Source organism: Podarcis pityusensis (genome assembly GCF_964106645.2).
Source record: "Podarcis pityusensis genome assembly, chromosome: 1".
Taxonomy (NCBI): domain Eukaryota; kingdom Metazoa; phylum Chordata; class Lepidosauria; order Squamata; family Lacertidae; genus Podarcis; species Podarcis pityusensis.
Window position 1 is genome coordinate 8,480,238 of NC_138028.1, and position 26,037 is coordinate 8,506,274.

A 26,037-nucleotide genomic window follows, 5' to 3' on the forward strand; every position below is an offset into this window, starting at 1 on the left:
AGAGGGCAGGGGTCTCCCCCCCTGCACCCCAGCCATGCATTCCACAGACCTCCCCCCACCCCCGTTCAGGTCAGCATGGCTTCAGTTAAGTTTCTGTTTGTGTGCACCCCAGGGAGAAGTGACAGAGCAGGGGCTGCCTTTAACCTGTGCAAAGCTGTTTGTGCTGGTTAGAAATTTTAGGACTCCCAAGTGGTGTGACACTGGTTTGAGAAACCAGTATCCAACAGTACAGTGGACACTTGGGTTGTGAACGTGATCCGTGCGGGAGGCACTTTCACAACCTGCAGTGCCGCGTCTGTGCATGCATGGGTTGCAATTCGGCATTTCTGTGCATGCGCAAAGCGCGATTTAGTGGTTCTGCGCATGCGCGAGCGCCGAAACCTGGAAGTAACCTGTTCTGGTACTTCCAGGTTTCAGCGCATTCATACCCTGAAAATGCACAACCTGAAGCATCTGTAACCCGAGGTATGACTGTATCTACAAAGTTTTGGGTCATGTTGTGAGATTGTGAGATTGAAAACCCGGCACTGGAAATGCAGTTGACTGCACAGTAAACAGGAGTGTGAGCACAGATTTTGTCTCCAATTGGCTCTGACCCTGTCAGTTCCTGCCTAGTTGTTAGGGCGGCTGAACAAAAGCATCACCCACCCACCCTAGAATGAACATTTGAGCCACTCCCCTGAAATTTCCCCACCTTTTCTCCAATACGAAGGCCATCTCAAAGAGACAGGCTTTGTGGTTCTTCTGAAAGCTGCTCAGTCTTTGGGCTTGGGAAATCAAAGGCCAAACTGCATATTATGATAAGCACACTTTCTTTTTTAAAAGAAGCGTGCTTAGCATTTGCCACCTGATAGTTCTGGAAAAAACCAGCCAGCGGGGGCCCCAATCCAGAAGAAAACAACAGTGCAAGAAGGAGGCAATTTTAACTCTTTCCTTCCAACACTTTCCCCCACAGATCTCTCCTCCCCCCCACCTCCAATTTGCTATTTGCTCTCAAAGGTACTGCTTGTTTCAGAGAGAAAGGAAGAGCAGACTTTTCAATGGGATAATTTTGTGGAGATGTGTGTTTTGCTCCCAAACTGGGTTGAGCCAATGTGTAGTTGCTGCTTCTGAAAGAAAACAAACAAACACTGAAGTGTTCAGTGCTTTGTATGGTTTTAAATAAAATAAAATAAAATAAAGGACATGCTTAACGTAAAGCATAAAGGTAAAGGGACCCCTGACCATTAGGTCCAGTCGTGACCAACTCTGGGGTTGTGGCGCCCGCTTTATTGGCTGAGGGAGCCGGCGTCCAGCTTCCGGGTCAGGTGGCCAGCATGACTAAGCCGCTTCTGGCGAACCAGAACAGTGCACGGAAACGCCGTTTACCTTCCCGCCGGAGTGGTACCTATTTATCTACTTGCACTTTTTGGTGTGCTTTCGAACTGCTAGGTTGGCAGGAGCAGGGACCGAGCAACGGGAGCTCACCCCGTCGCGGGGATTTGAACCGCCAACCTTCTGATCAGCAAGTCCTAGGCTCTGTGGTTTAACCCACAGCGCCACCCGCGTCCTTAAAGCATAAAGCGTAAAGCATAGTGCAGCCCTAAAGACTGCAGCGTTTTCATGTACTTCTTTTCATCGTTTCCTTTTCCAACAGCTGGAACGTGAACTGGTGGAACTGCAGGCCTCTGGCAAGATACAGGCGAGCAAAGCTATTTCGAGCCAAAACTTAGGCTGCGAAAAATCCGATGAGGAAGCTGAGAGTCCAGATGAGGCCTCAGAGGAATCGAGCCTTGAGCAGTGGTTTCTGCATAAACTGGAGGCCCTCAAAAGAAGAGTGAATTTCTGGAGCAAAAAGCTAGAGGAGTACGTGCATTTCAGGAAATGTTCAAGGGCTGTTTGAGTAGGCTTTGGGTTTGGAGGTCTTGTGCTCACTGCCCACACCTGGGGTGAAATGCACAATGGGGTTTCTCTTCCTCCTTAATCCTCCCTCAGCTCCTCCTTCACTTTTCTTGCCTCTTATGAAATGGCTCCAAGCATTATGCAAATCTGCGTGTCATCTAAAAACACAACTAACCACTGAGCATTAAAAATTTCCTATACAGGGCTCCCTTCAGATGTCTTCTAAAAGTCAGATAGATGTTTATTTCCTTGACATCTGATGGGAGCACGTTCCACGGGGTGTGTGCCACTACCGAGAAGGCCCTCTGCCTGGTTCCCTGTAACTTCGCTTCTCACAATGAGGGAACCACCAGAAGACCCTCGGAGCTGGACCTCAGTGTACTGGGCTGGATGATGCGGGTGGAGACGCTCCTTCTGGTTGTTGTTTAGTTGTGTCCGACTCTTCGTGACTCCATGTACCAGAGCACGCCAGGCACTCCTGTCTTCCACTGCCTCCCACAGTTTGGTCAAACTCATGCTGGTAGCTTCGAGAACACTGTCCAACCATCTCATCCTCTGTCTTCCCCTTCTCCTTGCGTCCTCCATCTTTCCCAACATTAGGGTCTTTTCCAGGGAGTTTTCTCTTCTCATGAGGTGGCCAAAGTATTGGAGCCTCAACTTCAGGATCTGTCCTTCATTGAGCCCTCAGGGCTGGTTTCCTTCAGAATGGATAGGTTTGATCTTCTTGCAGTCCATGGGACTCTCAAGAGTCTCCTCCAGCACCATAATTCAAAAGCTCCTTCAGGTATACAGGGCCAAAGCCATTTAGGGCTTTAAAGGTCAGCACCAACACTTTGAACCAGGCAGAGGGCCTTCTCGGTAGTGGCGCCTTCCCTGTGGAACACCCTCCCACCAGATGTCAAAGAGAACAACAACTACCAGGCTTTTAGAAGACATCTGAAGGCAGCCCTGTTTCGGGAAGCTTTTAATGTTTGATGTATTATAGTATTTTAATATTCTTTTGGAAGCCGCCCAGAGTGGCCGAGGAAGCCCAGCCAGATGGGCGGGGTATAAATAATAAATTATTATTATTATTATTATTTGAATGGTTCTCAGAAATTTACCAGGAGCCAATGTAGATCTTTTAGGACCAGCAGGTATTTATTGTGGTCCTTCCAACCAAGACAGATCCTGCTCTTTTTGTTGCAGAGTTGAAGCCGTGTATCAGGGAGAAGTCAAGAAGAAGAAGAAAGCCAGTAGTTTGGCTGTGCAGTTTTTGCTGACTGAACTGGAAACAGTGGGAAACACCCGTTTTGAAGAGGGCTCCCCCAGCGATGCCTGGTACAGCTGTTTTGAGATACTGTATTTTGAAACCTTGATATATATTTTTGAAAGGTTAATTCTTACACCTCTTCATATTTCCACAGAAGTCTCTAAGTACACACAGAGAAGATAAAGTAATTTAAACATCTAGAAACACTCAAAAACAATTCTGTTCCAGATGGGAGGAATAGACAGAATGAACCACAAAGCCCACATTCTTAATTCGTTCATTTTTATTTCTGTTTGTGAAATGGCTTCCTACAAAGCTTCTTAAAACGACAATCAGAAATCTATAAAAATAAATTAAGATACATCAAAATGCAGCACAATTACAGCATATCACAAAACAACGCATAATTCAGTCATCAAAGCCATTCACTAATCTGTCTCAATCTGTTCCAACGTTAATTTGCAATTTCATTCAGTATTTTCTCTTCCGTTGCAATTGGCTTATTGTGCACAAGTCTTTCTTCTGTTTTGCCATCCATTGACATACAAACTGACATTTTTAAAAATTTGTATTACAGTGCACAATTGATGCACATACCTCAGCCGTCAACAGTCTCAAAGTCCTCTGTTTTCTTAAACACAGGTTTAATTCCTGCTATGAATTGATTCTATCCCGATTTTGCGCCTTGGACTTCAAAACCCATGGCATCACAGGAGTGAAAGTGAATCGCGTCATTCGGGTGCACAACCGGATTCTGAGGCTGAAATTTGAAGAGAAGTTTCAACACTTTCTGGACAAAGAAGATTTAAATGAGTTCTTGTAAGTGTGTTTTCCTTTTTCTTTTAATTACAGATGAGTAAGACAGCAGGATAGCAAATTCTGGCCAAAGGTGAAGTGCCCTTGTTATAACCAGAGTTTTAAAACCGGAGTTCAAAGTTGGTCTGCATCCTTTGGCTACAGAGAAACCTGGTTAGCAGGGAAAGGAGTAAGCAGCCCCGCATGCAAATTTCCTGCTCAAAACAGTCCCTTGTCAAAGCTGTTTTTCTTTATAAACACCCACAGTGTTTTGCTTTTATTATTTTTATTATTACAGATTTTCCTGATTAACAAAAGTGTGTGCAATGTCTCTCTCGTGTTTTTTTCCCATGTAACATTTTTACAAATCAGTTTCATTTGTTGAGACATTAGGAAGAAAAGGAGGAAAGAGTGGCAATGTTTCTATTTTACTTAATATTTGTGGGGTTTTGTGTCAGTGTTGCTTGTGCAGGTTCTCTGCTGTTCACTTGTGTTCCTTTGGTGGTGAGAGAGGTTGGGGTTGGCCTAGGGTGTGGTTATTCATTTGTCGTTGGCTGTTGTGGTCTTTGTTTTCATGTGTGAGTGGGGTGGATGAACACCCACAGTGTTAATGCTTTGTCACATGTCGGGTTTCAACAAACCACGGTACTCCCACAAGATGAGTCGTGTTTCGCCAGCCACTATTGGCCATGGTAATTTAGCTGGCGGCATCTCCAGCTTCAGATGCAATAAACCTTTGAGTACCAGAAGCTGGGGACAAACAAGGGAGAGGGTAGGTAAAGTTAAAGGTAAAGTAACCTGGACAGTTAAGTCCAGTCAAAGGCAACTATGGGGTTGCGGCACTCATCTCACTTCTCAAGCCAAGGGAGCCGGCATCTGTCAGCAGACAGCTTTTCTGGGTCATGTGGCCAGCATGACTAAGCCGCTGCTGGCGCAACAAGACACCGTGAAGGAAACCGGAGCACATGGAAACGCCGTTTACCTTCCCGCCACAGCGGTACCTATTTATCTACTTGCACTGGTGTGCTTTTGAACTGCTAGGTTGGCAGGAGCTGGGACAGAGCAACGGGAGCTCACCCCATCACAGGGTCTGGAACCGCCGACCTTCCGATCGGCAAGAGGCTCAGTGGTTTAGACCACAGCTGGAGACAGGAGAGTGGGGGAGGTTGTCTCATGAGCAGGCGCTTTAGCAGCAAGCTCCACATCTCATGCCTCTTTGCCCCTCTCTTTTAAAACTTTGTTTTCAAAAAGTATGTTGGTTGCAAGTGCAATGCTGCTGGGACACTATCCACCTTCTTTGTTAATTTCCCGAAAGCATTCATTTTATATGCAAATCATATGCAAACTTGTGTGGTGTGCCCGGTACCCCGAGACATTTAACGCCCCTGAGCATTCTTGCACCCAGTACTAGAGGTGTTCTTCCCCCCTCTTATTCCCACCTTCCCAATCTAGAAACTACAGGAAGATGCTGGAATATCTCTTCTATGTATCTCCCCCAGACGTACCCTTGAAGAAACAGCAGTTGGTTCAAATCCTAGAGGACGGCTTCCAGGAAGTAAAAAAGGTAACCGGAAGTTTATTTTATTTTTATTTTTTTAAATAGTTTTTATTTGATTTTACAAGTATATAACAGCAGCAGCAGCAGCAGCAACTTATTATTTATTCCCCGCCCATTCACATCCACATTTACAGATTCCTCCGAATCTCTGGACTTCCCACCTCCCCTCCATGTGTCCTTTTAATTAAACCTTTTCTGCTGCATCTTTCCCAATAATCTATATTTTATATAATATCACTGTCTCCATAGTGCTTGCTACATTACAAGTGTTATTGCAATCCTGCTAAGGTTGGCATCTGCTTACAGTGGTCTCCAAGATAAATTATAGTTCTTTCCCCATTCTTTATTAAAGTTTGGTCTTCTTGGTAACTGGAAGTTTAAATGGAGACCTCTTGTGTCTCTCTGGCTTTGTTTGGTCTGAATTAGCATCTTCATCTTTAGAAAAGTTCCGCAGTACAGCCTTCTACAGAGTGTACCACTTCATCGTGCAAGGGAGCCTTCGGATTGAAGTCTACTTTTTATTTCTTAGGGAAAAAAGAAACAAAATGCCTCCACTCAGTGGTGGAGCTTCATGCTCTGGCACCGGGGGGCGGAGAGCAGGCAGGGTGGGGCTGGCACGTGTCCTGGGGGCATGGCACTCAGTGTGGGCAGGGAGGCAGCCACAATGGCACCCCACCGGTATTGCGCTGCCGGGGGCGGTGCGCTCCCCCTGCACTCCTCTTCCTCTGCCAGTGCCTCCACTGAAGTCAACGCTGGCCTACTCAGGAGGCGAGGTGAGGTGGTTGCCCCAGGCAGCAGATCCAGCCTCCTCTGCCGCCAATCACTGCCAGTGTGTCTGTCTCCTTCACTCTCGGACGCCCCTGACACTCCTGCCTCCTCTGTAGCTGGTTCAAGCGAAGGCAGCAGCCGTGACAGGGGGCTGGCGTTTTCTGTCTCGCCTGAAGTGGCAAAGTGTCCTGGGCTGGCCCAGCCTGATGTTCCCATTTTCTAGAATGCTGTTAGTACTTGTACTGTATTTGTAGAAAATGCATTTTATAAAGAATAAATTGTACCGGGGGAAAGAAAACCTATGCAATGGAATGGAGTGTAACGGCTGCAAAATCTTGGGACTCCAGTTTAAGGTCACAGTAACGCTGAATCATTGCCTTTGTTAACTCCCTTTTAAAAGTGAGCATGTCTGTGTCTTAGTTAGTGGTAGGAAGGTTGGGACTTGCCATTGTTTTTCCGACTGTGGAGACTCCAAGAACCCGCCACCCAGAGGAGTTGGAGAGGACAGACAAGCTACAATTTATGGATTGCTTCAGTGGAGTTTTAGAAGCAAGAAGGCCCTCTTTTGGGCTCAAGAGAGTGAAGTGCATTGCACTGGACTTAGTACATATGTATGATACTGCTGGATCATAAAGAAGGCTGATCGCCGAAGAATTGATGCTTTTGAATTATGGTGCTGGAGGAGACTCTTGAGAGTCCCATGGACTGCAAGAAGATCAAACCTATCCATTCTGAAGGAAATCAGCCCGGAGTGCTCACTGGAAGGACAGATCCTGAAGCTGAGGCTCCAATACTTTGGCCACCTTATGAGAAGAGAAGACTCCCTGGAAAAGACCCTGATGTTGTGAAAGATGGAGGGCACAAGGAGAAGGGGACGACAGAGGACGAGAAGGTTGGATGGTGTTCTCGAAGCTACCAGCATGAGTTTGACCAAACTGCAGGAGGCAGTGGAAGACAGGAGTGCCTGGTGTGCTCTGGTCCATGGGGTCACGAAGAGTCGGACACGGCTAAACAACAACAACAACGATACTGCTTGCAATAGTTGCCATCCTGCAAGCAAAGAATTGTCTTCAAAGTCTTGAGTGCGGAGTCTACTTCATCTTCTTCAAGGGTGAAACCGCTTCATCACTCTGCATGACTCAGAAAAATAGCCCACAGAGATAAGGGAGAGCTGAGCTGGAAATGTTTTGCTTAGCATGGCAGCTTTCCATGGGAAGGAAGGGGTTTGTTGTAGTTAAATGTTGGGGGAGCATTTAAGGGTCAGTCTGATCTGCCTACTCAGGCTTGCTTTGTTGCTCTTTGCAGCCTGGAAGCGAAGGAGGCGTCCAGCTCTCCAACAGTCTCAGTATTTGCGAATGTCCAAGAATTGAATATTTGCAAAAGCAAGCCAGAAGCAAGGGGGACTCCGAGGATACATTCAGGCGTGGTAAATATAGAAAGGTTGCTCTAAGCACCCATGAATAATTTTTAGAGCCCTCGTCACATAAAAAAAGCCTTTTCAGCTGGAAAAGCCGCAGAGGCCTTGCAATAAATGCAGCGGGTTGTGACGAGAGGGACAGAGCCTTGGGTGCTAGCGGGGTGGTCCAGCAAGATGTGAAGTTTTAAGGCCATGCTTTCTGCTAGTGGAAGTGGGGGTGTTCACAATAATAATAATAAAGGTAAAGGTACCCCTGCCCGTTCGGGCCAGTCGTGTCCGACTCTAGGGTTGCGTGCTCATCTCGCTCTAGAGGCCGTGAGCCGGCGCCGTCCGAAGACACTTCCGGGTCACGTGGCCAGCGTGATGAAGCTGCAGCTGGCGAGCCAGCACCAGCGCCGCACACGGAAACGCCGTTTACGTTCCCGCTTTAAAGCGGTCCCTATTTATCTACTTGCACTTAAGAGTGCTTTCGAACTGCTAGGTGGGCAGGAGCTGGGACCGAACGACGGGAGCTCACCCCGCCGCGGGGATTCGAACTGCCGACCATACGATCGGCAAGTCCTAGGCACTGAGGTTTTACCCACAGCGCCACCCGAGTCCCTAATAATAATATTAATAATAATAATAATAATAATAATAACAGTAATAAATTATTTATACCCCGCCCTTCCTGGTTCAGAAAACCAGGCTCAGGGCAGCTAACAACAAATTTAAAATATTTAATTGATGCAACAAAAAACAGCATAAAACGTGAATAACCGTAAATTCAAAAATCAATTTAGGGGGAAAATGCATCCAATAAACATTAGATAATAACCAGGGCTAGCTGGCTAAATTAGTCCTTTTTGGGCCAGCGAGGAGACCAGGGGAGAATTAGCTGTGGGATCCCAGAGCGGGTAATCTTCATAAAAAGGGGAGGGGGAGGGAAGGAAGGGGAATAAAAGATCAGGCTAAGTTCAAATTGAAAACCAGGCAGAATAGCTCTGTCTTACAGGCCCTGCGGAAGGAAGTTAAATCCTGCAGGGCCCTGGTCTCATGGGACAGAGCATTCCACCAGGTGGGAGTCATCACTGAGAAGGTCCTGTCCCTGGTGGAGGATAATCTGACTTCCTTAGGGCCCTGGACCTCTATGATTATTCATGGACCTTAAGGTCCTCTGCGGGGCAGACCAGTCGTAGACGAGACTGGAAGCCAAATAATATTGCTGTGACAAAGTGAGGAACTGTCAGAGAGGAAAGCAGCTTGCACTGGAGACAAAGAAGAAATTCATTCAGTCTGCGGTTTTTTTATGCAGACCTGTAGCTCAGCTGGTTAGAGCATGGTGCTGATCATGCCCAAGGTGGATATGGGTTCGATCCCTGTATGGGGCAGCTGCATAGTCTTGCATTGCAGGGGGTAGACTGGATGAGCGTCAAGAGACCCAACTTCTGCGATTCTATGATTATACCAAATTCACCCTTCTCATACCAATGCTTCAAAATCTGTTTCAAAATCCATACATCCATCAAAGGCTGCTATGCAGTTTTCCAACGAATGAATGCAAAAATGGTTATATTATTTATTTGACACGGGTGGCGCTGTGAGTTAAACCACAGAGCCTAGGACTTGCCGATCAGAAGGTCGGCGGTTCGAATCCCCACTACGGGGTGAGCTCCCGTTGCTCAGTCCCTGCTCCTGCCAACCTAGTAGTTCGAAAGTGCAAGTAGATAAATAGGTACCGCTCCGGCGGGAAGGTAAACGGCGTTTCCGTGCGCTGCTCTGGTTCGCCAGGAGTGGCTTAGTCATGCTGGCCACATGACCCGGAAGCTGTACGCCAGCTCCCTTGGCCAGTTAAGCGAGATGAGCGCCGCAACCCCAGAGTCGGTCACGACTGGACCTAATGGTCAGGGGTCCCTTTACCTTTTATATTTAGTTAGTTAGTTAGCTATTTATATAAGCCATTTTTAATTCCTCTTGTTCAGCTGAAAAGGCTTTCAGAGTGGTGGGCAAATCACTTATTTATTTATTTTTAACGTACACCAAAAATACACACGCTAGTGAGAACAACATGCAAAAATGTGTTCTGCAAGGGGGGAAATTCGGCATTTTGTAGGACAGCGAATCGGGGTGCCTCCAAAGGAAAATATTGACACCCACTTCACCTCTGTTTGGATGGCACCCAGGGGAATGACCTCTGATGATGTCCTTAATGAGTGGGCAGATCCGGGGAAAATTGGTCACCCGGCTTGGTTAATTTTGCTTCCGTCGTTTGGGACTCTCCTCTGGGGTTTTGATGCCTTGTATTCTTGTAAGCGAGACGTTCTCTTCTCTTCTCCTTTCTCAGGGAAACTCATCGTTGCAAAAGTCTTCCTTGGACACAGCGCCCCGGCTCACGACAGAGAGCCAATCGTCCAGGCCAGCTATCCCAACATCAATTCCGTCTACAGGTCTGGCAAGTCCTCCCAGAACAGCCCCTGTAGTACAGACAGCAGTGGGGCTGTGGACCAGCAAGAGAAACCCAAGTGTAAGTTAGTGTCTTCAACTGGAGTTGGTCATATCATACTCCTGGGATTTCATTGGGGAAATTTGATCCTGGGATTTTTATTATTTTTTTAAAATGTAACAGTACCCAATTTGTTGTTTAGTCGTTTAGTCGTGTCCGACTCTTCGTGACCCCATGGACCAGAGCACGCCAGGCACTCCTGTCTTCCACTGCCTCCCGCAGTTTGGTCAGACTCATGCTGTCCCACCATCTCGTCCTCTGTCATCCCCTTCTCCTTGTGCCCTCCATCTTTCCCAGCATCAGGGTCTTTTCCAGGGAGTCTTCTCTTCTCATGAGGTGGCCAAAGTATTGGAGCCTCAGCTTCAGGATCTGTCCTTCTAGTGAGCACTCAGGGCTGATTTCCTTAAGAATGGATAGGTTTGTTCTTCTTGCAGTCCATGGGACTCTCAAGAGTCTCCTCCAGCACCATAATTCAAAAGCATCAATTCTTTGGCGATCAGCCTTCTTGATGGTCCAGCTCTCACTTCCATACATCACTACTGGGAAAACCATAGCTTTAACTATACGGACCTTTGTTGGCAAGGTGATGTCTCGGGTCCTTATATGGAATCGACAATATATAACCACCTAGGTGTGATGTACCCCAACAACCAAACATAAATGAAAGGACAATGCACAGTAGTACAAGTAAGGAGATCATAGGATTAAGGGACCCTCAGGGGTCATCAAGCCCAACCCGCTGCAATGCAGGAATCTCAACCAAACCATCCAGGGCAGATAGCTACCCAACCTCTATTTTAAAACCTCCAAGGTGTGGGATGTGAAACACAAGAGCACTCAAGTACAACATTCCTAGAGTGAACATGTTTACACATGGGGAGGAATGTTTGCCCAGCCAGCAGGTAAACTTCCTGTTTCCTTCTGAGCTGGGACAGACTTCCTCTGCATGTGACTAGAGGTGGGCGTGGCCTCACCTGTGCAGGTAACAACAAAAGCACAGGGCAGGGCAGCCATCTCTCTTTTTTTCACCACATGCATTGAAGAAGCAACATCTGCTTAGCCAAAGATGCCCTCTTGGCTTCCAGCCAAGAGAGGACAAAGGGACTGTCTTCTTAAGGGATAGTTTCCAAGTGTATGTTACTTTTCTAAGCTAAGTCTGCCTTCTGGGATCCTATTGTGAACAGAATGATATGTGAGTAAACTCTTTTTATACTTTTGTAGAAGACTGTGTCATGTCTTATCTTTTATGAGGGAATAAGGGGAAAATAACAGAACAGTTATTATAGAGGCTTTAGCAAGCCTGAGCAAACGCATCCGCTGCAAGTTTAAAAAGGGGGATGTTATTCTGCTAAATTGTGGAACTTGTTAACACAAGTTGGAAAAGGATATAATCAGACAATATATCCTCTCCTGCATCCCTGAACATTCCCACACAAGGAAGGAGAATCCACCACCTCCAGAAGGAGTCCTTTCCACTGGCGAACAGCTCTTACTGTCAGAAAGTTATTCCTTTCTTATAACTTGAATCCATTGGTTTGGATCCTACCCTCCAGAGCAGGAGAAAACAAGCTTGCTCCATCTTGCATTTGACAGCCCTTGAGACATTTGAAGATGGCTGTTGTATCTCCTCTTAGCCTCCTCTTTTCCAGGCTAAACATACCCAGCTCCTTCAACCGTTCCTCATCAGGCTTGGTTTCCAGACCATGGATCATCTTGGCTGCCGTCCTCTGCACACGTTCCAGCTTGTTAACATCCTTCTTAAATTGGGGTTCCCTGAATTGGACACAGTGTTCTAGGTGTGTTCTGACCAAGGCAGAATAGAGTGTTGCTATGACTTCCCTGGGACGCGGGTGGCGCTGTGGGTAAAACCTCAGTGCCTAGGACTTGCTGATCGCAAGGTTGGCAGTTCGAATCCCTGCGGCGGGGTGAGCTCCCGCCGTTCGGTCCCAGCTCCTGCCCACCTAGCAGTTCGAAAGCACCCCTAAGTGCAAGTAGATAAATAGGTACCGCTTTATAGCGGGAAGGTAAACGGCGTTTCCGTGTGTGGCGCTGGTGCTGGCTCGCCAGAGCAGCTTCGTCACGCTGGCCACGTGACCCAGAAGTGTCTCCGGACAGCGCTGGCACCCGGCCTCTTGAGCGAGATGAGCGTGCAACCCTAGAGTCGGACACGACTGGCCCGTACGGGCAGGGGTACCTTTACCTTTACCTTTTATGACTTCCCTTGATCTGGACACTAGACTTCCATGGATGCAGCCTAGAATAGCATTAGCTTTTTTGCTGCTGCATCACACTGTTGACTCCTGTTAAGCTTGTGGTCCTTTTCGCATGTACTACCAGTAAACCAGGTGTGTGGTAATCTGTCAGAGGTTATTTAGCTGAGATTCTTGCATTGCAGGGGTTGGACCAGATGACTCTTTGTGTCCCTTCCCACTCTACAATTCTGTGATATGCAGTTCTTGCAGAACGACCGGTTATAGATGTGTTTTGACCATTCAGTCTGTTTCAGATACGTCCCAATTAGTTCTAAGTCATTTGGAAAGCTTTTGTAAGCTATTTGGACACCCACCCACACTCCGCAAAAAATGGAAGTCTCCATTTGTCCGAGGACTCCGGTGCAGAGGGTGAGAGAGTGCCTAGAAAAAGCTCAGGAGAGAGCAGATATTTCCACTCACCCACTGCTACCGGATGGGTCGTGGGTGGCGCTGTAGGTTAACACCACAGAGCCTAGGACTTGCCGATCAGAAGGTTGGCGGTTTGAATCCCCGCGATGGGGTGAGTTCCCGTTGCTTGGTCCCTGCTCCTGCCAACCTAGCAGTTCGAAAGCACACCAAAAAGTGCAAGTAGATAAATAGGTACCGCTCTGGCAGGAAGGGAAATGGCATTTCCGTGCGCTGCTCTGGTTCTCCAGAAGCAGCTTAGTCATGCTGGCCACATGACCCGGAAGCTGCACGCCGGCTCCCTCGGCCAATAAAGCAAGATGAGCGCCGCAACCCCAGAGTCGGTCACGACTGGACTTAATGGTCAGGGGTCCCTTTATCTTTACCTTTGCCTTTACTGCTACCGGAAGAAAATAGCAAGGCAGCGAGTAGCCACTAGAGGGAGATCCAGCCTCACACATGAAGCCTCTGCATTTATTTGAAACCTTTGCATTCTTTTTCTGCTTTGGGGTGCTCCAAAAGCCGTGATCTGCCCTAGTACAGAGAAAGCGGGAAGATGGAAGTAAGCACCACATCTGTGCTTGGGATGGGTGGCTCACAGCGATGGTGGCGACGTTCTGCCTCCGCTGTTGGAGGAGATATGCCTCTGAATATGAGCCACAGGGAATCCCAAGCGGGGCAAAAGGGCTGTTGTGCCTGGGCTTCCCTTGCACGCTTCCCATGGGCATTTGGCTGGTGAATATTAGAATAAGGTTACCAGATTTTTTTCAATGAATCCAGGGACACTTGTCAACTTCAGTAGGAAGGATAGGATTTTGCCAGGGGACTGATTTGTAAATCCGGGGACCGTCCCCGGGAAACTGGGATGTCTGGTAACCTTATTTAGAACGAATTGCTGGACTAGATGGGCCTTTGTCCTGTTCCAGCAGGGCTCTTGTGACAAGTGCTGACCCTCCTGGGGCAGCCTGGATAGCTAGGTTGCCTAGAGCATGGTGCTGATGTTGCCAAGGTTGCAGGTTCGATCCCCACACGGGGCAGCTGTATATTCCTGTATTGCAGGGGGTTGGGCTGGACTCTACGATTCTATTTTTCTCGAAAGCATACGTGGGATGGGGTGGGGGGGTGTTAAGGGAGGGGTAGTACCTCTGGTGGGAGACATGTTGTATAGTTTTTCCATCTTTGGTCTCTGCCCTGCACTCAGCTCCCAGAAGCTGTCAGCATGCGGCAGCAGCCACACCCCAGGAAATGGCTTCGATTGGTCTTAAATCCTCAGTGAGTCCCTGCATGCAAAGACAGGCTGCAATGGGCAACGGGAAAACAGGCCTTCTCCGCAGTGGCTCCCCATTTGTGGGATGCTCTCCCCAGGGAGACTCACCTGGCACCTTCATTATACACCTTTAGGCGCCAGGTGGAAACGTTACTCTTCCACCAGGCCTTTGGCTGATTAACGCTCTACAGCCTTTCTAAATGTTTCTGCAGGAAGGGAGGTGGGTAGGTTACTGTTTTTGCTGCTTTGTTTTTAACAAGATGTAACCGGCTGTGTTCTTAATAAATAAGGTATACTTTTTATTGTATCAAATTTCAACAGAAGTAACTCATAAAGTTCAACAACCAAACAAAGCAGAAGACCCAGTGGATCAGATCAGAACTTAAAACCTTCTTTGTTGTTAAACTCTTTTACCTGCAGAGCATATTTGCAGGAGTTACAGTGCCCACATTTAAAGAAACCACGTGGAGGACCAGACAACGTACGTTGTATGGGTGTTGGTTTTAAATCCATATGCACCAATATATCTTTTAGTGACTTAGTGCGTCGTTTGGCAAAAAGGGGGGTATAATCACACTTAGTTCTTTAACTACTGAAGAAGCCCAGGATGGCAAAACAAGGAAAATATTCTGGAAATCCTTGTCTAGACTCTGTGAAAGGATCTTGTGGAACTTTAACAACCTTTCATGTGGATTGTTTGGACTTTATGGACAGACAGGTGGAATAGACACCATTACACGGGTGGACCTTATGCATGAACTGACTAGAAAATGATCTGATCCACTGGGTCTTCTGTTTTGTTCATTTGTTGAACTTTATGAGTTACAGTGGTACCTCGGGTTGAGAACTTAATTCGTTCTGGAGGTCCGTTCTTAACTTGAAACTGTTCTTAACCTGAAGCACCACTTTAGCTAATGGGGCCTCCTGCTGCCGCTGCGCCACCGCTGCACAATTTCTGTTTTCATCCTAAAGCAAAGTTCTTAACTCGAGGTAATATTTCTGGGTTAGCGGAGTCTGTAACCTGAAGCATATGTACCCGAGGTAGCTCTGTATATCATATTTATCTAAGAACACAGTCTGTTACTTCTCGTGTGTTTATTGAGGATGCTTTACATGACCATAGGTTTGTTTGTTGTTGCTTTGTTTTTAATGACTTCCTCATTTTCATCCTGTCTTTTATTCGGTGAACCGTCCTGAGATCTTACAACGAAGGGCGGCATATCAATCTAATAAACAATGAGAAGGTGGTTTCTGCACATGCTGTGCAGGGGCAAATAGGGTCTGTCCACCCAGGGAGGCAGCTCATCTAAGTGGAGAAAAACTCTGGTCCCAAACCTCTGCTGTTGTGTGGGGCAGAGGTCTACTGATGGCTTCTAGCTATGGTGGAGCTGGAGGCAGCTGGAAACCACAGGATAGTATTGGTCTTGTGCTCAGGAACTTTTCTTGTGGGTTTCCCCTGGGCACCTGGTTGGCCACTGTGAGAAGAGGATGCTGGACTAGGTGGGCCATTGGGCTAATCCTGCGGGCTCTCCTTCTCTCCTCTCTTTCTTATTTTCCTTCTGGAAATGTCTCCTGTTCTTACAATTTCAAAACGTCAGTAACCGGAGGGGTGGGGAATCTGTAAGAGAATCCGCCATTCCTGTTCTTGCCTTTCAGCTTCAGAAGTCTGCTCTTCCCTGGACTACAAGAACTGCGACTGCAACCTGCGACAGTGCGAGTGGTTTGTGTTCGATCACGAACTGGTTCTGCCTGAGTACATTGTGGAGTTTGAGTACATCACGTTGGTACGCGCTTCCTGCTCCCTAGCAATGCGTTCTGCGCGGAGGGGCTAGTGTAAAGATCCCCTTTGCAAATGTGCCTGGGCTTGCCGATCAGAAGTCGGCAGTTCAAGTCCCTGCGACGGGGTGATCTTCCGTTGCTCTGTCCCAGCTCCTGCCAACCTAGCAGTTCGAAAGCACACCAGTGCAAGTAGATAAATAGGTACCACTGCGGTGGGAAGGGAAATGGCATTTCCGTGCACTCTGACTTCCATCACGGTGTCCCGTTGCATCAGAAGCAGTTTAGTCCTGCTGGCCACATGACCCGGAAAGCTGTCTGTGGACAAACACAGGCTCCCTCGGCCTGATGCGAGATGAGCGCCACTCCCCATAGTCACCTTGGACTGGACTTAACTGCCCAGGGGTCCTTTACCATTTTTAACTTTTACCTACAGAGTTATCATGCATCCTGAGAAGCTGTAGCCATTTAGTCAGGGCCGGCCCATTCATGAGGCAAGGTAACCTGGCTGCCTCAGGCGCTAGCATCTACGGGGCAGCAGATCTGTCCCACAAGGGATGCATTGCTTGCTGTTGTCGCTGCTGCCACTGCAACAGTGGCAATGCTAGCTGTGGTACAGGCTTGGCAGCTTGCCCCTGCAATTAAAGGGTCCGCACGACGGAAATGTACGCCACACCACAGTAAGAGCTGTTTGGTCGTGGATCAGGCTCCTTCAGAAGGTGGTGGACTCTCCTCCCTTGGAGGTTGTTAAGCGGAGGTTGGATGGCCATCTGTCAGGGATCCTTGAGTCGAGATTCCTGCATTGCAAGGGGTTGGACTAGATGATCACTGAGGGTACCTTCCAAGTCTACGAAACTGAAATGGACAGATAGTGTCAGGAGTTCAGCCTACACTTGAGTAGGACCCTGGCAGAGACACATGCCCAACTGGCATGTTCCCTCCCTCCTGGTCGAACGTTCGGGAGCTTCATAAGCTTTCTTCTGCCCGAACATCACAGCGACCGATGCCAACCGACACTGGCACACTTAGGGATCCGCAGAGATTGCGCAGTTCGCATAACAGACCTCAGCAACTCAGCATTTTGGCTAATCTACTTTATTTTCATATAAACACACATGGAGCACTGCAACATGGCTCCCTCTCTCTTTAGCATCAGACAGCAAAGAGAAAAAGAACAAAGGACAATAGTCCCACTTCACGGAACACAGTAACACAAACATCCTGTCTCCGTCACTTCCCACTCTGTGGAGGCAAAACACATACCGTCATGTGAAAGACAAAAATCCCATGACTGCAATCCCGGAGCAGGAATTCTAACGGATAGCACACACTCATTGCACCACCTATGCATGGCTACATCTTTCTCAATTAGCAAGCTCTGCCTTTAATTAAAGGGACTCACCCCCACTTCAGCGGTTGGACCCCAAGCTAATTAGCAAAGGGTCAAATCCAGTGAGGAACAGATCCAGGCGCTTTTTCTGTATTTTTTGGTCCTCCTAAGCCAGGAGCTGGGAGCCTTTGGCCCTCCAGATGTTGGATGATGAAAGCTATAGTCCAACGACGCCTGGAGAATCACAGGCTTCCCCCCACCCCCCGTGCCGAGTGTTGCACCGAAGCATCTTTATGACTCTCGCTTAGCTTGTTTATATATCTGTTTAGTTAAACAAAGGAAACGCAGTAACAAGCTGTGGCAAAAAGAGAAAGCTCTGGGTCTTCTGCCTAGGTCAAAGTGGAGCCTCTGTTCTCGTCGCTCAGCAACGTGACCGGGGAGGAAGGAAGGAGAAACTCGGCAGGATTTGTGCTTTCTCGGGATTTGCAACGTGACGATGAAGTTCTAAGCATGAAGCCTATCATTAAGCCCAAGCCCAAAATCGTTTGCCTGGATGAAAAGACGGTGCTGGCGGTAGCCAAGGCCAACATCTACAGCCAGATAATGGTGAGCAGGTTCTGTTACACGGTGTTCTTGCATAATCGAAGCGACACGGTGCTGTTTCCAAAGGAGACTTCAAACTCTTCCCATTCCCTGAAGTTGGGGGGACTTGTTTTTTTGCCTTGCCGCACCACTTATCGTATTTTTCGCTCTATAAGATGTACCTAACCATAAGACGCACCTAGTTTTAGAGGAGAACAAGAAAAAAAATATTCTCTCCCTCTCTGCGCAGCGCCTCTCCAGCGAAGCAGTCAGAACAGCAAGAGGGATCGCTGCGTAGCGAAAGCAGCGATCCTTCTTGCTGTTCTGGCTTCTGGGATAGCCATGCCAAGCCTCTTCAGGGCAGGGGGCATGTTCCTCCCGTTGCCCTGAAGAGGCTTGGTGCGGCTATCCCAGAAGTCAGAAGGGCAAGACGGATCGCTGCTTTCGCTGCGCAACGATCCCTCTTGCCGTTCTGGCTTCTGGGATAGCTGTGCAGCCTGCATTCGCCCCGTAAGACGCATACACATTGCCCCTTACTTTTTAGGAGGGAAAAAGTGTGTCTTATAGAGTGAAAAATACGGTATATACCTTGTAAGCTTATAAATTTGTATGTATGTGTCTCTTTTTTTTACACGAGTGTGTCTGAACCATTGTTGTTATTTGCACGTCTTTATTTTTTTACCTTGTGCACTTCTAATTTTATACTGGGTACAAAATTCTCCCCCCCCCCCTTCAATAAGGAATAAGAACAATAAATTAAAAAACCACCACAGTCTCCTTGCACCTCTCTACACAGGTCGGGATTTCGCAGGTGCATGGTGGTAGGGAGTCAGATTGAAGAACCGCACCTGGCAGTGGAGGTGGAAGGAGAAGAGAGCATGTAGCTTCATCATCTTTTAATGTATTATTGCATTTATATCTCACATTTCCTCAAACAAGCAAGTGTGGTTCTCCGTGCCCCCCCAGCCTCCTTTTTATCCTCAACATCCCTGGGAGGTAGGTTACGCCAAGATATAGTGACTAGCCATGGTCATCCAGCGAGCTTAGTGGGGATATGAACTCCTAGCCTTCCACTCTAGCCACTAGGCCACACTGCCTCTCCATTGCAATGGGGAAGAGGGGAGAGTTTTTCCAGCAAGGCTTTTAGGGCCAGATGTGACTAAACATGGAACTGTCCCAATTATATTGAAAAGGGGCAGAGTTTGGGTTTTTTCTTTTTCTTTTCCTTTTCCTTTTTTAAGAAAGCAAAAGGACCAATGCAGGGGAGCTATGCAGAAGCCCAATCCCATAATAAAATTTTCAGTCCCAATCTGATACCCTCCAGATGTTGTTGTGGCTCAGTGGCAGGGTAGCAGCTGCCTTGCATGCAGAAGAACATTCAATCCCCTCTTCTCTTTCAACGTAGATTCTGAATCTGCATGGAAACAGGCTGAGCAAACTCCGAGACATCTCCAAGCTCACTGGGCTTCGCAAACTCATCATTAGTTTTAACGAATTCACCTGTTTAGATGACGTTTACCACTTGGTAAGAGTAACGCGGCTACATTTTTTCTCATTAGAGTGGGTATGTTCGTAAAAATTAAATTTAAGGCACAAAGTGAAAAAGCCCTGGAGTGAAGGGAGCTTTTCATGGGGAAACGCAAGTCTTTGGACATCATTGGATATAATAATTATCTGCTTAAAACCTTTGATGTGACTTCATAGAATTGAAGAGTTGGAAGGGACCCCCAATGGTCATCTAGATGAACCCCCTGCAATGCAGGAATCTCAGCTCAAGCATCCCTGGCAGATGGCCATCCAACCTCTGCTTAAAATCCTCCAAGGAAAGAGAGTCTACCACTTTCCGAGGGAGACCGTGGCATGAAATTCTACTCAATATTGATCCAGAGCAGAACTCCAATGTATAGTTAGCAGAGTAAAAACTTAAACCTGTTGCAGGATTCTCAAGAAATAGACCAGAGGCAATTAATATTTCATCCAGCAAAGCTTTACTGCTGCTGAAGGCAAATGAGCACAATGGTCACAAATCCAATACATTCAGGATTGGCCCTGTCCATAAAAAATCCAGTTGCAGTAGACGTAACTTAAACTTGCAATAACTTATTATAAGGCTAAACCTTAACACTAAGCATGCTATGTACAGAACGCCACACCAGAAGGGAAAGAGATAGAAAGAGAAAAGTGAAAACCAGGCTCCTTCTGGCATTATTATAGTCTCCATGACCTTGACAGAAGAGATGACAGAACCAGTTTAAGCCAGCTGTACTCAGCTTCTCTGAAGGAATAACCCAAACATCATGAACCTTCTTTCTTGCTTCTTTCACACAGCTTGCTTCTTTCACACAGAGAAGCTTCCAGAACCCTCTTGAATTGAGTAGAATAGGAAAGATCTCTACACATCAGAACAAGACTTTCTGCATCAAGAAATGCAAACTGACAGACAGTTCCACTGTCAAACCACCTAATACAGTGGTGCCCCGCAAGACGAATGCCTCGCAAGACGGAAAACCCGCTAGACGAAAGGGTTTTCCGTTTTGGAGGTGCTTCGCAAAACGAATTTCCTATGGGCTTGCTTCGCAAGACGAAAATGTCTTGCGAGTTCCTGTGGGGTTTTTTCCTCCCCCCCCCCTTTTTCCCAAGCCGCTAAGCCGCTTATCAGCTGATCCGCTAAGCCGCTTAACAGCTGATCCGTTAAGCCACTAAGCCGCTTATCAGCTGATCCACTAAGCCGCTAAGCCGCTTATCAGCTGATCCGCTAAGCCAGCTAAGCCGCTAATAGCGCTAATCCGCTAAACCGCTAATGGGCTTGCTTCGCAAGACGAAAAAACCGCAAGACGAAGAGACTTGCGGAACGGATTCTTTTCGTCTTGCGAGGCACCACTGTACAATCGTAATACCATGCCCATTGTTCTGCAAACTAATTAGTTTCTTAGCTGCTTGCTTTTCAAGTCATCCTCACACTTCTTACTTCCGCTGCAGCCAAACCTGGAATATTTTGACGCCAGCCATAACCACGTGATCACCCTGGAGGGCATCAGAGGCCTAAACAAACTGAAGTATTTGGACTTGAGCTGGAACCAGCTGAAGAAGGCCGGGGAAGAAATTGGCGTCTTACGGAAACATACCCCCATGGTGCTCAGTCTCGATATTCGTCATAACCCCTGGCATAAGGTAGATCTCCTCCTGAACTTGTAACGAAACAAAAAAAACCCCACAAAACTGGGTTTTTGTTTTTTTTACTTCAGTACTGCCTTTCAAGTAAGCCCCATTAGCACTGGTCTTTGTTAACGCTACTAGGACAATTCCCTGTTTCTGCTGTGAGTGCTGTTATAGGATGGCAGCGATGGGGAGCCTCTGGCCTGCAGATGTTACCAGAGGTTCCCCACATCCTGCAGCTACTTCTGTGTTGGATATGATGCTGTTGCAGAAGTTACTTTCCCCTCCTGCGTCTCCACCCCCATCGTTCTGCCCGGACACTGAGGTCCAGCGCCAAGGGCCTTCTGGCAGTTCCCTCACTGTGAAAAGCCAAGTTACAGGGAACCAGGCAGAGGGCCTTCTCGGTAGTGGCACCCGCCCTGTAGAACGCCCTCCCGTCAGATGTCAAAGAGAACAACAACTACCAGACTTTTAGAAGACATCTAAAGGCAGCCCTGTTTAGGGAAGATTTTAATGTTTGATGCATTACTGTATTTTAATATTCTGTTGGAAGCTGCCCAGAGTGGCTGGGGAAACCCAGCCAGATGGGCGGGGTATAAATAAATAAATTAATAATAATAATAATAATAATAATAATAATAATTGTAGTGCATTAGAAAAGGCCGTGCTGAATTTCATTTGCTGTTCCTTTCATTTGCTGTCCATTCAGTTGCCTCGTTTATACGTTAAGATTAGGAGACACTTTATTCGTATTAGCCAACGGCCATAACAACATAAAACAAGCAATATATACAAATAATGGGTAAAAAGGGCAATCAAATGACCAAGATTATCGTTCAGATAGTGGCCCTTAATCTCATTGCACCCTCAATCGTTTATACGTTGCTTTCCCAATAAGATGGGCCAAAGAGGAATAAACAGCAAAACATAAATAAGAACTAATAAAAGAACTAAAAGCAATATAGCCATAAGGCAGGACTAACTGGTAGCTTCTCAATAAAATGCAAACGGTGTCGCATATTTCCTCCATCCCTACGCCTCGGTAAACACAAATGTTCTTAAGCTGTCCATGGAAGGTGACCAATGCAGGGCCTGAGATAACTTGCACTTTGGGGTAGGAGTCACCACCTGCGGGAATGTTGAGGCAAGCAGGAGAGGATACATTGATTAAATATTATCCCTCCTCACTCACACTAGCGAGCAAGCAGCAGAGCACATTCCCTTGCAGATTGCTGGAAGCAAGTTGATGGATTCATTAGAATCGTTTAAATTAAGCAATCCAATCTGGCTTGTCCAGTCTGGCTTGTTCCAGGTAAGTTTCCCCTTTTATTTCCCTCTTAAGATAATAACACGACAGTCTTCTTTAAAAGCAAGAGTAAAGTTTGCTTACATTCAGCTCAGCAGTGCTCTGAAGAAAGGCTTTATCTTGTGGTTTGTAGAGAAAAGAAGTCTGAGCTGGGCTTCAGACTTTCTTCCTTGTGGCTTCCATCCTCTGTAAGGATGAGCCTTGTGCTGGCTAAAAGCCAGAGGAGGAGGTCCAAGAGTGTGCTGGTCCTGGGGGGTTATCGCGCGGCATGGTCCGAGTCCAGTCCGAGGTTGAGGGTGTGGTATGGGGGCTGTCCGTCAAGGCTGAAGTGGGGTCCAAGGCAGGGAGTCGGGTGAGGTCAGGAACTCTGGCAGAAGAGCAGGACAGGGTGCTGGCAGGAACAGGTTGCCAACAATGTTGCTCCCGCAACCTGGGGCTGGGCTGACTGGCTTTTATCTCTGTTGGGTTGAAGTAAATGACAGACGAATAGCAAGGTGTCATACGGGAGGCATCTCTTGAGCAAGTCTCGGAGAGTCCCTTTTATTGAATATTACAGCATTTTCCACATATGTGCTTATTGCTGATTGGTTAACACAAGTACAAAGCAAAGGTTACATATTACATTAATCACCAATAGATTAAAGGTTGGGAAAGGGAGCACAGAACTAGACAGGCATGAAACCTCCTAATTAAATTATAACTAGTGATTGATTATAACAAGACTTGAGAGAACATAACAATTGTATTCCGTAGATGTGGTCAACAATGCGTTAAGAACAGGTCAAGGTACACTGTTTCATGAACTCAATGGGAACTGATCAGAACATTCTCAGACTCATGTACAGCTCAGGAGAGGCTGGAGAGTTACTGGACCCAGAGGCAACCTCACCTTCCCCTGACGGGGCTGAGAGTGGAGCACCTGCAGGCAATGGGTCCTTGATCACCTCCGGAGCCAGAGCAGATTCAGCTGGTGTCTGCTCCTGAGGATCCGGCACAGGTGAGGGCCCTTCAGGTTCAAGCCCCAGCACCGGCTCAGCCGGTCCTGGAGGCGGGGACTCCTGTGCAGGCTGGGATTCCTCAGGTTCAGTCTCTGAATCCGATTCCCAGGCCATCACATAGAGAGAAGCTTGAAAGGAGAAAATGGAAAAAGGGGAGATGGCGGCATGGCTAGCCCTTTTACAGAGTCAGCTAGGGTCATGCCCATCTACCTGGTCAAACACAAAGAGAGGTGGCTCCAGAACAGGTATGACAGGAAGTCCTGCCTGGCTGGAGCTACATCCCCTTGTGTGTCCACTCTGTTACGATATAGAAGCAATGCGGCCGCGAGCTGGTAGCTTGAAAGCAAAACATAATGGGAATGTTGGGACTGTTCCGTGGGAAACAGAGGGACAGTCAATTCACAGTGCAGAGGGCACCGGAATTAGCTCAGAGTGTAATATGAGCTGTACAGGAAGTACAGGTGGAGTTTGTCTCTCGACTGCTGGAGCTTGAAGAGAGCAGTCATGATTTTTGTAATGCTGCAAAGACAGAAATAAAGGAATGTAAATACGTTTCTGTCTATCTCTTTCCCCTGCCTGGGGGGGCAGGAAAGAGGGGGGGTGTTCTTCTCACTCTGGGAAGGATCGCCTATCGCGACCTCTGCCTGGATCCTGCTGGGGAATGCAGACAGGGAGGTCAACAGGAGATCAAGCCGGGTGCCTGGAGAGTGGCCAGTTTCTCCTGATAAAGGCTTGATTCCCAACATCTGGTAGCACGGAGCCGATGGTTTTGATCCATGCAAGCAGCAAGAGAGGTTGATGGATCGTACTTCATCCTCTGCAAGGAGATAAGGAAGATATGGTAGTGTGCGGATGGAAGCTACAAGGATGGCTGAGCACTGGAGGAGGTGTTTTTGCTGAGCAACGGATTCCCTCAAGGTATGGTGATTTTATGGCTGTGAGAGTGAACGCGAATTGAAGCATTCTTCGGTTCACTGAGTGTCTGCTTTTGGATGAAACCAGCACTGAAAGAGAGCCACATATTTCGCATACCTGAGTCTTGATAAGCCTGGAATGTCCAGTTGCTAAGCAACGAAACGTCAGTAGAGTGGAAAGTTACTGGCCAACAACGGAAGAGGGGCTGGGACTGTGAGAGGCTGGTAAACAGCGTTTGTTTTGTCTATTATCTCACTGCTCTTGGAGGGACTTTCAAAACAGCCTGCGTTTAGCTGCCAAGTGAGGCAGTAAACAGCCAATAGACTCTTGGATTTTACAAGCTCACTGCTGAAAGCTGAGGCTTGAGATTGAGATGGCTTTGTTCTCTCAGAAGCTCCGAAAAGCTTGTGAAGCTGGAGTGAGAAGCAAGAGCCGAAAGTGTACTACCCCAGAAGGGGGGAGCCAAGATGGTGCTGGCCAAATTCCTAAAAGCTCATCGAAAGCTGAGGAGAGCTTTGACCCCAAAAGGGGGAGTGAAGGAACTGTTGCTGTTCCTGTACTTGCTGCAATAGATGTCAAAGACAGGGGGAGAGAAGCTCGGAGTTCTGACACCCCCACTGCTATTGCTAGTGAAGAACAGGCTGTTGCTTTGAACGTTGTCCATTGTTACAATTGTGGACAGACTGGGCATCTTCAGCGGAATTGTAAGAAGCCACGTCAACAGAAAGGAGCTAAGGGGAGCTCTGCAAAGCCTGAGGCATCAGGCAAAAGTCGTACCAAGTCCCAGGTGAAACCTGCAAAGGCATTGCTGCCAACAAAAGCTGCATTTTCAACGGAGAACGCTTTTATTTTGGACACTGGAGCGACGCAACACATGACGTCGCGGCGAGATCTGTTTTCAACATTTAAGATGCAAAGCTTCACTGTGAAACAAGCCAACGGTCAGGAGCTGGAAGCGACCGGGTTTGGAACTGTGCATCTTGAAAGTCTGAACTTGACTATTAACAATGTGTATTTGGTTCCTGATTTAAAGTTCAATCTGCTGAGTGTTTCGCAGATCACAAAGAAAGGACTGACTTTGTCCTATGATAGAGAAAGCTGCAAAATCTTCAAAGATGGAGAGCTGTATCTTTCTGCCAGAGAGAAAGATGGACTGTATTTGTTGACTTTTGATCAAAGTGATTGCATAAGTTGTAATGCATCTGAGTCCAACATGATTTCTCTTGCAGGTGTGTCGAAAAACGTCCAGAAGACGACAAAAGTAACCAAAGCTTTTCAGCGAGTGTATGCTGATGTGATTGGTCCTCTAGCACCGTCTAGAGGCAATGCAAGATATTATCTTGTGTGTGCGGATTATTTCTCTCATTATGTGTGGGTATATATATTGCAGAAACCACAAGAAGCCTTAGAAAGGTTTAAAGAGTTTTGTGACAAGGTTAAGGATGTTCATAATGCTAACATTGATTGTCTTTTCACAGATGAAAAGCCAGTTTTCCTTTTGCAGGATTTTCAGGATTTCCTGGATAAGCGAGGCATAAGGCACAAGACTGCTGTTTCTGCAGAAGCATGGAACAGAAGTGTCTGTGTGCAAGTGAACAAAGAATTGCAAAATGGCATGAAGGCGCAATTGCTGAGTTCACATTTGCCACATGAGTATTGGGCGGAATCGTTAATGTGTTTTTGTTACAGTTGGATGAGAAAGGTTTCAAAAGGTTTGGGAAGTTCTCCTTTTGAAAAGCTATTCCACAGAAAACCTTCTGTTGCCCATTTTAAGGTTTTTGGGTCTCATGTGAAATCTGATGCTCCAGGTGGAGTAAAGAATGCTAGAGGCATTTTTGTGGGTTATGAAAAGGGTCTCTACAGAGTAATTTTGCCTGAATCTGGTCAAGTGATTCTC

General features: G+C 47.2%; 1 protein-coding gene across 2 annotated transcripts in view; it reads left to right on the top strand.

The window, feature by feature from the left end:
- The window catches only part of LRRC9 (leucine rich repeat containing 9), a 71,590-nt gene that overhangs the window by 13,238 nt on the left and 32,315 nt on the right, over positions 1 to 26,037 (top strand). For both annotated transcript variants that reach the window (XM_081006079.1, XM_081006080.1), the window contains 10 exons: positions 1,637 to 1,845; positions 3,070 to 3,201; positions 3,776 to 3,952; positions 5,381 to 5,492; positions 7,560 to 7,680; positions 9,995 to 10,174; positions 15,734 to 15,861; positions 17,577 to 17,789; positions 19,171 to 19,290; positions 20,745 to 20,936. In XM_081006079.1, the coding sequence (XP_080862205.1) occupies positions 1,637 to 1,845; positions 3,070 to 3,201; positions 3,776 to 3,952; positions 5,381 to 5,492; positions 7,560 to 7,680; positions 9,995 to 10,174; positions 15,734 to 15,861; positions 17,577 to 17,789; positions 19,171 to 19,290; positions 20,745 to 20,936 (1,584 nt within the window). The remainder of the gene's footprint in view (positions 1 to 1,636; positions 1,846 to 3,069; positions 3,202 to 3,775; positions 3,953 to 5,380; positions 5,493 to 7,559; positions 7,681 to 9,994; positions 10,175 to 15,733; positions 15,862 to 17,576; positions 17,790 to 19,170; positions 19,291 to 20,744; positions 20,937 to 26,037) is intronic.